Source organism: Ctenopharyngodon idella, chromosome 17, assembly GCF_019924925.1.
Source record: "Ctenopharyngodon idella isolate HZGC_01 chromosome 17, HZGC01, whole genome shotgun sequence".
Lineage (NCBI taxonomy): Eukaryota > Metazoa > Chordata > Actinopteri > Cypriniformes > Xenocyprididae > Ctenopharyngodon > Ctenopharyngodon idella.
Genome location: NC_067236.1, coordinates 26,611,535 through 26,624,280, shown reverse-complemented (window position 1 = coordinate 26,624,280; position 12,746 = coordinate 26,611,535). Strand labels below are relative to the sequence as shown.

Here is a 12,746-nt window from a genome sequence, read left to right as displayed (position 1 = left end):
GGTGAAAACTATTTTTAGAACAGCAGCAAAAATGTAAACGGAGTGTCTATTTACCTTAAGTGTAAATAGCCTGTCTTGTTGGCTACTTACACTAACCAATGTCTGGTTGGGCCACGCAAGATTACAAAAAACTCGCACCTCTTTACATCTGCAGTGGTGTAGGCTATAGGGAGTATGGTGCTTGGAGGTAGCTTTTGACGCAATCAACCAGAGTTCGAATCCGCCTTTTGCTGAACTCACTCTTCTCCCTCTTCCCATCACAAATCAGATTTGAAAAGTGGAAATAAAGTGCCTAACGAGTGTTTAATAATAAAGTATTTATCGGGTAGGGTTAGGGGTAGGTATAGGGAGGGCTTTATTGTCCCAATAAGGTGGCATCCATTTAATCATTTTAATAAATATAATCATTTACACTGTATGCTATTATTGCATCCTGTTAATGTACATCAATACTGAGGTGCAAACAGTATCTGTCACAATTTATAAGTATAAATAGCATCTAACAACTTTTATATAGTGTAAATAGAACATATCGCTATTTTAGTGTAAATAGAAAATATCTCTATTTTCACTTGGTGTAAATAGCATCTACAGCTATTTGCACATAGTGTAAAAAGCATCTATTGCTAAGAAAAAACGCTATTTTCATTTAGTGTAAATAGCCACTGCGAAATGTAAAAGTAGGCTATATTAAAAAGTGACTGGACTGAAACATATTTTATTGAAACTGGTGCTCTGCTGTGCCAAGAGACATTTTCGAAACATTTCACCGGGTACTTTTGCTTTTGCTGCAGACCTTTTTTTTGTCTCATAAATTTAGTATTCATGATAATCCGTGCAGCTTTCAGTGGACAATACTGTTTGAAGTTATTACTAACAAAACATGGATGAATGAGATAGTAAAGAGCGGGATGTGATATTTAAAAGAAATATTAAAAGCGCAATAAGCTGCAAAAGAGAACTGAATCTGCTACCGACAGGATGCTTTCTGTGCGCGCGCTCCGAGCGGAACACGGACAAGCATAGTAGTCACAGAATATGTCAAAATGCCTGCCTTGCTCGCCCACTCACTTACTCACTCACTCACTCACTCACACTTTATACAATTAATTGCATATTGCAACTTATTTATTGTTTGTTTGTTGCATATTTGTTTTTAGTTGTCTATGGATGGACCTAAAAAATTTACTATTAGTATTGAAATGTTATTGAAAAAAAGTTTTCATTATTTGATTGATTGATTGCTGTGGCTCTTATGGAAAAATGCATTAACCAAAAATGAAAATTGGTCTTTGGTCAAAAAAAGGTTCCCGACCCCTGTTCTAGATTAATAGCCAATGAGGTTGGCAACACTGGCTCAACCAATAGCACGAGTTTGGGGCGGGGCTAAATGCTGGTCCAACTAATGGCAGATGGGAGTATTTATGGGAAACTTCTTTGAAAAGCCATTATTTTTACAATTCTGTTTGGTAACACCAGTGAAGCAGAAATCACACGCTTCACCTTTAGTCAGAAACAGAGTTAATAAACATATATTGTTTTTGATGCAATACATTTGAGGAGTTAAGTAGTCACAGAGGAGAGCAGTGAGGTGTTTTGGATTCAGCTCAGAGCGTGCTATTAAATCACGCTCCACATCCCTCAAAATCTTTTGGCTCTTGGGAAATTGTGTTATGTACCAGCATGCAGTTATCAGTAGTTCCTGAGAAAAAAATATTACCTTCCACCCTATTCAACACTGGCATAAACATGTTTCGACCAACATGAAGCTCGCAATCTGCCATCACTGATATTGTTCTGACAATTTATCATGTCTATTAGATCATCCGTACACCAATATCATGCCAAAAACAATATCTAGTGCACTTTAATCTGCTGTACAGTTGCAACACAGATTTGACTCTGTATGGTTAACATTGTTCTTTTCATAATTTCAAAAAGAATAATAACAGATCAAAACAAGCCATAGAAACAATTATCATGTTTTGAAAGCACAAATGTATAAGTGATCTCTCCGCTCGGCTTACCAGGGTTGCACTACTAATGCATAAATCCAGCAGTATCAAAGACTTTCTGCACAGATTCCACTGCCGTATGCAGGTATAATCTTAGAGCATTTAAAAATGCAGGTCTCATAACAGGAGCTTAAGAACTAATAGCTCTGATAAGCACATCATTATAATTAGTGGCATTATATTAATCTGAGTGATGGAAAGTGTGAACTGGTGCAGGTAAAGGGATGTGAGACTAATCTAGCATGATGTGAGTGTTTGCTACTTGATCAGAATGACTGATGGAGGTGAAGTTGTGGGTTACTGATTTACTGCATGGCCAGGCACTCTAATACAATACACCACCAGCACTAAAGTAACATACTGTACTGAAAAGCCCAAAGTATACTTCACTTTTTACACGTCCGCGAGGGTCAGTGTACAGTGCGGTGACGCGAATTTCGTCATCAGAAGAGTACGCATGTACTGTACGCGCACCGCTGGATTTTTGTAACCACGCGTACTTGTAAGCACATGCGCATTTAATTTTTTTTTTCAGTAATTAGTTTATCCACAAGGTGGCAACCATGCCCTGGGGGCGTTGATTCACAAGGTAGTCAAAGAAAAACTGCATAAACAGAACAGACCAGAACATATGCAAGCTACAGCAACTATGGAGGCCTAGATAGATGAGAGATTGTGTGAAGAGGTTAGAAAGAACCCTCATTTGTACAACTTTAGCATGAAAGAATATAAAGATGTTTACATGGGTAACTTGTGGCGAGAGATTGTTCAAAACTGTGCATGCGTCGAACGCCTGTGTATGCATACGAGTCAAATGAAGTATACTTTGCAAGGCTGAGCGTTCAACTGTGCACGCAGACCACCATAGGCGTAAAAAACAAAGTATACCCAGGGCTTAAGTATAGTCACATGGAATCCAACCTCCAACGTTTGTATTATTAGACCACTGGAGGGATATTATTTAAGCAAACACATGTAAACAGCATATGAAACCGCTCCTGAACAAACAACTATTGTTATATCAACATCCATAAGGCATGCAAGCCATTTATATATTCATAATATATATATATATATATATATATATATATATATATATGCAAATATAAGACAACTGAGATATTCTTACCTTTCAAAGTGAGAAAATCATAGTTAGTTCATACTGTGGTTCATCATAGTGGTTTTCTTATAAAAAAATTATAAAATATTTACCTAATATAGCATCACCTTTTTAGTTTCACATCAGAACACTGTCATTGAGAGAATCCAAGACCTATTTTTGAGTAAAAGCATTGTTTTTGCCAAAACTGTAGAAATGTGTTTCCCTATTAATAGTATAAAACAGTGCAAAATATCAACATAAAATATTATAACTAAATTTAGTGTAGTATTGAACAAAATCATTTATGTACTTTAATTCTGAATGCGTTTCTTTTAGCATAATGATGTATTAAGCCATATATTAATAAGCTTAAAATTATTTTGACTTAAACAAAATCAACCACCCCAGCAAACATAAACCAACAAACAGAAATATGACAAAAACATATTGCATCATATCATAAGAATAAGCTGAAATTAGATTCCATTATAAAAAGGTAACTTTTTATGTGCCCTGTATGCATTTTTAGGAAAATTTGTTGATATGTGGTGACTTTATAATGTGACTTCAAACACTGAATTACAAACTGTAGTTATTAATAATAATAATAAAAAAAAAAAAAAAAACATTTTTTTTCCGCATGCACAATATCTCATAATAATGCATGCACTACTTTAAACTCCAATACTGCATTCCTTAATAAAGGCAGTAGAAAAAACTAAGTAGTTTAGAAGATACCATCAACTTTTAAGCACAATTTAAGACCTTTCTATAAATGATGCTAAGAGGGTAGGAAATAGATTTACATGACAGGTAAATTATAGGCCATCAAAAACAAGCCATGATTATTAAGTCACCACCATTTGATAATTGTGGTAATCGTGATTGGAGAGATCCATCAACTGACCCTTTCACTAGGTGCAAACTCTCCTTGACTAAATGGAGGAAAAGGCATAAGACTTAAGACATTCGTTTCAACAAGAGAATCATTAGGAGCAAAATGAAACTTGAGTGTTAACTTACTGGAGTTACAGTTTATCCTGATACAGTCTAGATGGGGGAAAATAAGTGACAGATGAAATTGCATCCTTCAAGGTTACAGCTGCAGACATCCAAAAACAATAATTCCACCCTTCCGGGGACGTCCACATGCAAAGAGGCGGCCATTTTTTTAGTATTAATCAAAAACATTATAATTTAATGTAAAGACAAATGTGCACAATATCACTGGTTTAGCTGCAACTGTCAAAGAATTAGAGATACTGTACATAATCATGTCTACAAATAAATCAACTTCATGGTTTAATGATTATTTTACTGCTACATGGATTTTAAACATTAGGAAACACCAATATATGCCTTATAAGCAATGTTTAGTTTATAAATAAATTATAAAATGGCCGCTTGGAGCTCACCAACCACAAAGACTATTCAACCCAGAGCTTTATTTTATTTGATTAAAATTATGCTTTTAATTGATCTGAGGTCCTGCCCCATAGAAATCACACCAGCTCGTTAGCTAAATATGCTTTAATAGCTTAAATGCATTTAGCAAGAAGTTGGTGTCAGGGCATTTTTCTTGAATATTGATCAATTTAATGGTACTAAAACGGTAAAATAATGATTTCAAGCTTGCCTTTTCATTTTGATGGCATCATGCACTGGGTTGGGCTCTGTGTGGCTGGATTTACCATGTGTCGTCAACCGCAACAGAAAAGTGGGAGCAAACAGCCTCGATCCAATAAGCACCAGCACCATGCAGTGGCCTCTGTACCTCCAACTAGATCTTCCTGAGATCTGACCACTCAAATGAGGACTTAATATACTACAAATTCTATTAATATACTAGTGCTGGTCTTGTTGTAAAAGCATAATTGTCATCCTAGTAGTAAAATACCTTGTATTTTGGAAGATTGGGCAGTCCTAAATGTACTTCTAGTGCTATACATAGAGTATGTATGCAGTTGATGTGTGTTTTATTGCTGACAGGCTGTCAAATCATTCCAGATGATTTCTCTGTGTATGCAGTCATAAGACATTCTTGTCTCTTTCAGTATGTTTACAGTGTGTGGGCTATGTTTGTCTCTACTACGGCTGAGCTGTCACAGATGATCAGCCCTACTGTCAAACCTCAGGCTGTTTCCTGCAGTGAGGTGCGAGTTATGTCACTTCCTTTAATGATGACACAGTGACTTAATAACCAGTTAGGGTCTTTCATCTCCCATCTAACAGTAATAGGTGTCGGGTTGAGGTTTGAGAGGTGCTACAGTACCAGCTGCAGGTGAAGCTGAGAGCTCTGTTCTCGGGCTGTTTGCCAACCGGGCCGCAGGCTAAGGGCCTTTGAAGGGGTGAATACCATCTTTTGACAAAGCATGGAGAATGTGTGTCAGAGAACGGGAGAAGGGGGGGGGGAGAGATGATGGTGAAAAGGAAATGATGTAACAGAAAGGAAATACCAACCAAAACACAAATGTGGTACGAATGGAACCAACTGAGACAGAACATGAGGTTTGTCAGAAAAGAGTTACTGAAGACATTGTCAAGTAGAAAAGATGACAGGAATTAGTGTTAAGTTGACGATCAGAAAGTCACAACACTTGGAAAGGGTTTGCAATTGTAAAAAGTAATTACCCATCATTTCAAAAGTTGACATCAAACAAAAATGCTATGCTATTATGCAGTGCTGTGACTGTCTCAAAGGAGTTTTTTTATCTTCACTATGACAATGATCATGGTTCATATATTCAAAAGATGCACCAAACATTGTGTCAGTTAGGTCTGGGCAGTATGACGGTACTACAGTATATACCATGCGGCGATAGAAATTTTGCACTTTATAATGCAATAGACACATTCGCGACGGCCAGGAATGCTGTACATTATTTACAGTTGAGAGCAATGGAGAAATTTGTAGTATAGTGAAAGTACAAAGCGGAATATGTCCCAAAAGAGGCAAGATGATGGAGAATTAGGGTGTGTTCACACTTTGCAGTTTGGTTCAATTAAAAAAAAACAAAGAAACAAAGAAACAACAACAAAAAAAAAACTCTGGTGCAATTGCTCTATTAGTACTGTTCATTTGAAAAGGTGAGTTTTGGTCTGCTCGGTCCGCTTCTAAATGGTTCGACTGAAATATGAACGCAACACAGACCAACGACGTCTAAATGATCCAAAAACAGGATGTAATGTCACAAGATGTCACCCTTAAAAGGACTTAATGCTCAAGCATACCTGGTTATTCTCGTTATAGTTGCAATAGTGTCCATTACAGTTCAGAACAGTCGTCGGAACTACATCTTCTTGCAGCAGATCTTTTGGTGGTTTTCCACTGCTTGGTATGGCTCGGTACGTCATGGTACAGCTCGATAAATAGTACCATTTCGGTTGAGGTTCCAAGCGAGCCGTACCGATGCAAAAATGGGAAGTGTAAACATTGCAGATCACTGATTGGTCAGAGAGAATCGTCACTACCTGCGTCATTAGATTTGAAACACGAGACAACAAACCCGCTAGATTTAAATAGCCAGTAACAGCCAACGCATCATTTGTTTGCACAACTTTTTTAAACGACTTGATTTAAACGACCAGACGCATGTAACTTGAAAAAAGAAACGGCTGTATCATGGTCAGTAGACGAGGTTGAGACGTTCCTCTCATTGGTAGCCGAGGAGCGGATCCACGGCAATAGAGGCGGCGCAACTATAACGATCAGTCTATAATCCCACCGGTACTAAACTGCAGTGGAAAAGCAAACCGAAAATAAAGTGAGCTGAGCCGAGCCGAGCCGAGTCGAACCACGCAGTGGAAAAGCGCCATTTGTTTGTTTGGGTAACGGAGGAATTCCCAGCACTCTTCTGACTCCTTTAGACATTTTTAGGGCTGCAAGATTAATCACAATCAACATGAAATCGCGCTTAAACCGATTTGGCTTAGTGCGATTACGAAATCGCAAAGGCTGCGATTATTTGCGATTTTATGCGCAGCTTGTCAGTGAAACTCGGCTCTGTGATCAGTAGTAAATGCTGCTCCTTCTGAAAGCACTGCGAGTTTGAGTCGCTTATAACATGCATTTGAAAAAAGCAACACGCGTCAAACATCTTTCCAAACATGGGAAGCATTTATGAATCTCTTGTCCAAAAACAGACAACATTTAATAGCATGCTTTTTTATTCCAAACTCACTTCATATCATCAGTTGAGTATTTGAAAACATCCTTCTGTGAGATGATGTGGCTTCTTAAACAGAATAAGGCACACAACATATTTCATAATATTCTATACGATAAAGGCTATGTCGATTAGCATTGAAGAACTCAGATAAACCATATATTGTCGTAGTTGTGTGTTTATTAATCATGTTTAATCAATCAAAGTGTTTCAATCTTCTGTTTATTCAGCTACAGCGATAGTATGATGCCCAAAGGGATTTCCTGGAATGATGTGTGTTATCGTACCTCTGTGGGCATATATGCAGTTTCTGCGTGAGAGCGCCCTCTGGCTTTCAGATGGAGCAGCATTTACTACTGACACAGAGCAGTGCTGCACTGACAACCTGTGCTTAAAAAAAATCGCAGCCTTTGCCAAATCGTGTGCAGTTTCATTTCAATTAATCGTGCAGCCCTACACATTTTATAAGCCCTTCATGAGTTCTCAGCTGGTAAAAATACCATCATATGTATGCACATACAACAAGCACATTTATCCCAGCACACAGCATTGTTTTGAATGTTCAGTAAGTTCTGTCACAAAATATACATCATAAATGGCTTTTTTTAATTTTATTTTTAGGTTCGGTGTTCAAAATGACAGTGTGAACACTACGCGATAAAATATATGATTTTCCTTTTTGATCCAGACAAAAGGAACCAAGAGAACAGAATTACAAGTGTGAACACACCCTCAGAGAGATTAGTTGTTTATGGCTGCCGAACAACCTGCCAAATCAATATAGAATTGCTCACAGTGTGTGCATAATGGTTAATCAAATCAGAATCAGAATGACTGATAGTGTGTATATATACAGGTGCTGGTCATATAATTAGAATATCATCAAAAAGTTCATTTTTTTATTATAAATTATTTTTAAAAATGAAACTTTCATATATTCTAGATTCCCTACATGTAAAGTAAAACATTTCAAAAGTTTTTTTTTTTAATTTTGATGATTAGAGCGTACAGCTCATGAAAGTCCAAAATCCAGTATTTCAAAATATTAGAATATTTCCTAAAATCAATCAAAAAATGGATTTGCAAAACAGATAAGTTAAAGTTCTTTAAAGTATGTTCTTTTGTGCACTCAATACTTGATCGGCAGGACATATTACAGCAAATGACTTGCTCCTAGCACAAATTACTGCATCAGTGAAGTGTGGCATGGAAGTGATCAGCCTGTGGCACTGCTGAGGCACTATTGAGCCTTCAGATCATCTGTATATTGTTGGATCGACTGTTTCTCATCTTTCTCTTGAAAATATCCCATAGATTCAGGTCAGGCATATTGGCTGGCCAATAAAGCACAGTAATATCATGGTCAGCAAACCACTTGGAAGTGGTTTTTGCACTGTGGGCAGGTGCTAAAGTTCTGCTGGAAAAGGAAATCAGCATCTCCATAAAGCTTGTCAGCAGATGGAAGCATAAAGTGCTTCAAAATCTCCTGGAAGATGGCTGCATTGACTTTGCACTTGATAAAACACAATGGACCAACACCAGCAGACGTCACGCCCCCCCCAAATCATTATTGACTTCAGAAACTTCACACTAGACTTCAAGCAGCTTGGATTCTGTGCCTCTCCAGTCTTCCTTCAGACTCTGGGACCATGATTTCAACATGAAATGCAAAATTTACTTTTATCTGAAAAGAGGACTTTGGACCACTGTTCACTGTCCAGTTCTTTTTCTCCTTAGTTTTAACAGCAGATGGCACTCTAGGCTACTTTTTAACTGCTCACTCAAAGGCTCATGAAGAAGAGTGCTGGACAGCGATTGTGCGTTTGGCCAAGTCATGTTAGTGGTTAAATATACTTGCACCTCGGCTCAGAATGCTTTTATGATGTGAGATTAATGTAAACACAGCCCACTGTGAACACCCTTGTAATTCGCTTCAACCTTTTCGAACTTTATGAATGATTATTTTAGGTTTAAGTGGTGTGTGTAAAGGAAATGGAAGCAAGCAGAGTACGGGTGTTTCTAAAGTGCCATCTGCTGTTAAAAACTAAGCTAGGAATCGATTAGAGAGAGAATCACGATACATCTGAAAATATCAGAATCACGCCAGATTCTTTGTATTGCGAATCAAGAATCAATGTATTGTCCTAAAATATATATATATATATATATATAAAGTACAGAGTTCACTTCAGTATTTTATGTTTTTAACTTTAATGTTGCATTGTGTGCAGCTAACGCTGGATTTACCCTTCAGTTGTTATAAATAGACTTATCCTTTGGTTTGCATCCATCAAATTCTGAATAATAATATAAAATAAAGTACTATTTTTGAATTTCTCTAATAAACAACCATACTGTGGTATATAAAAGTATATTACTTGTACAGTGTTATAAGGTCATACCGCCCAACCCTTAGCATCAATTAATAGCCAAAATTTGAGTTAAATTTATGATCAATTACTTACTATAAAGAAAACAATCATTTCAAACTCAACTTAATCAAATGTCTGGTGAACCATGCAAATAAAGAAAAACAATAAAACAACATCTTAATATATCTTATTAATGAATGTAATGATGATGGATTCAGGGGAGGGTGGGGCTGGAACGATGGACAGAAAGGAAGAGAGAAAAAGAAGAAGCACTGCATCCTGAAGGAGGGGGTTTTATACAATACCTAAGTTGACCGTGAGTTTGACACGACTGCCATCCAGCTCTAGTCGAAGAGTATCGGCGGAGTCGCGTGAAGTGGTGGCCATGAGCAGGCCATATGCCCGCTGAGACATGAAGCGAAGGGACACGTCCTCCGCTTCAGTGTGCATCACAGTAGGCATAACCACTTTCATGAACATGCTCCCATCATAGCTCAAGATAGACGCCTCTGTGGACAAAAGAACACAAGATTTGTTTTAAGACAAGTTAAACGTAAAAACAAACTTTTCTTCATTCAACATTGTGAGAGGACAAAAAAATCTTAAATATGGTTATAAGTTATAGCCATAAATATAAGTTTTTGGGAGTTACATCTTAGACTCACAAAAAGAAGTGAATGACAATTTATTAAAACGATTTTAAAATAGTGATTTTTTTGGGGACTTTCAGCTTAAAACAGTGGCAAATTGTACCCCTAAACAATTTCAAAACACTGCAACACAACAAACTAATAGACTGCATGGTCAAGGTGATGGCCAACAAAAAGAAAAGTCATCCTCCTGGGGAAACGTTTGACTAAAACAAAGCACATTGAGTTAACACATTCTGTGCAAGCCTCCTACAGGTTTCGATTAACTGGCTCAACAGGTAAATGAACAGATCTCTCCTGCCATCTGCACTTGTCAGCAAGCTGCCACACAGCCATCCAGCCAGGCACACCGCTTGGACAGGACTGATGGACACAGCGATGCACTTTCTCTCCAGCCTCAGCCTCTGACTGTCATTCAACGCACCGCTGGCCTGAAAACACTCCATATGAAAGTATTAGAAAAGCCAGCCAGGCATAAAATGTCTGCTTTGATTCTACAGCATGTAGACGTGCAGGTGAAAGAAAGACAGAAATCGCAGCTAGGCTGTGTTGTCTGGGCAGGTTTTTTCTGAGGTCAAATAAAAAGGTCACATAAAATATTATTTCAAGCACCTCTGGCTAAATATTTTTGAGAAAACCTTTGCAGAACAACAATATATTTAGCTTTAGTCACAATATTCAATGAAGGTCAAAAGTTGCTCCATATAAAATAATCTACACTACTGTTCAAAAGTTTGGGGTTAGTAAGTCTTCTTCTTCTTCTTCTTCTTCTTCTTCTTCTATTTCATTTCTGTCATGACAACTCTCGGAGAGATTGGCATGGTAATAGAGACTGCCATTGTAATTATTATGCAATGTTAATGTATATGGTCTTGGCGGAATAGATCTGCTACACTGCTGCTGCTGCAGAGCAAGTACCGAGACTTGCTACTGTCAATACATTTACAGACATTGCTTTGAGCATGTAAGACATGCTGCTGCTGCACATGTTACATACATGAAATAACCCCACAGCAGATCTATACAAGTGGAGCTGGGGAAGGTGGAGGGTTTCTGAAAGTACGCTACAGACTCCTACAGCAAACTACTAGTATTTCAATGTTGAGCTGCAGCTCATTGGCCGCTGATGCAACAGCAATCAGCTGCTCTATGTAGATAATGAGTTGATAATGTAGATAAAGACTGTGCCAGCCTGTGCCATCTAGAGTTTCATGCCAGAACTAGGTATCTATAATGTTACAAAAGATTTGATTAAAATTCATCAGAAAATCCTAAAAAAAAAAAAGAAGTATCATGCATTGTTTCCATCAAAATATTAAGCATCACAACTGTTTTTAACACTGACAGTAATAAGAAATGTTTCTTGAGCTCTAAATGAGCATATTGGAATGATTTCTGAAGGATCATGTGACACTGAAGACTGGAGTAATGATGCTAAAAATTCAGCTTTCCCACCACAGGAAAAAATTACATTTTAAAACATATTAAAATAGAAAACCGTTATTTTATATTGGATTAATAGTTCACATTATTAATCATTATTAATTATTATTATTTTTTTTCTGTATTGATTTGATCAACTAAATGCATACTTTAAAGAGCATTAAAGAGACTTATCTAAAACAACAAAACAAAAACAAAAAAACATTTTGAACAGTAAGTGTAAAAATACAGCATAAATAATAATAAAAATAAATCGACACTGCAGACATTCCTATCCGAACAGGATTAAATTTCTCAGAAGGATGTCTGAATTAAAAACGGTGGGTTATTTGCCCTGTAATGTTTTGTAACCAAGGTTGTTAAAAAACACAGACATTGCAGATTCAGACAGGTTTCAGATAAAGTACGTCAGAGACAACTAGTCCTGTCTCTATAGAGTGGTGCAGGGATGACGTCAGAACCAGGAATACTAATTCACACCTGGTTCCCTCGTGATTTTTCTATGGGGGTTTTCAACTTATGAAAACTACCGAAAACACAAATTTTGAAGCTGTTCTCCCTGTACCACTCTATAGGGCAGAAAAGAACACTTATCTTAATGAGGGACAAAAAAGTACCGTTTTATAGAATGCGCTATCAAACTCCAGTGTATTGTTGGAGTTTTCATTGTACAAAAGTTTTATTTACCTAATATACAGTATACTTATACTGTATAACTTTTCTAAACAACTGATAATCTATAAAAGGCAATTTCACTGTGTAGGAAAAATCATGGTGCATCTGTTATAGTTTGGTTGATTTTAAAATGTTCCTTTCAATGTTAAAACCAAACGCATGACCTTTAACTATGTAGAGAAATTTTGAGTGGCTCAATTAGACAATAATTTTGTCTCAAAAATACATGAAGCAGACTTCATAAAATCAAGAAAGTAAATACAATGATCACACATCTTCAAAAGAAGATCAACAATACATGCTCATTTAATCCTCAGCCGTGA

General features: G+C 37.0%; 1 protein-coding gene across 25 annotated transcripts in view; it reads right to left on the bottom strand.

Annotated features, from left to right (window-relative positions):
- Positions 1-12,746, bottom strand: part of nrxn3a (neurexin 3a) — a 350,095-nt gene that overhangs the window by 233,466 nt on the left and 103,883 nt on the right. For 20 of the 25 annotated variants that reach the window (XR_007925837.1, XR_007925839.1, XR_007925840.1 and 17 more), the window contains 2 exons: positions 9,961-10,164; positions 4,141-4,167 (listed from right to left, as the gene is read on the bottom strand). Coding sequence is in view for 21 of the 25 variants with exons in the window: in XM_051867445.1 (XP_051723405.1) it covers positions 4,141-4,167; positions 9,961-10,164 (231 nt within the window). In the remaining 4 variants the exon portion in view is untranslated. The remainder of the gene's footprint in view (positions 1-4,140; positions 4,168-9,960; positions 10,165-12,746) is intronic. The other 5 variants (XM_051867470.1, XM_051867451.1, XM_051867454.1 and 2 more) reach the window with 1 other exon arrangement.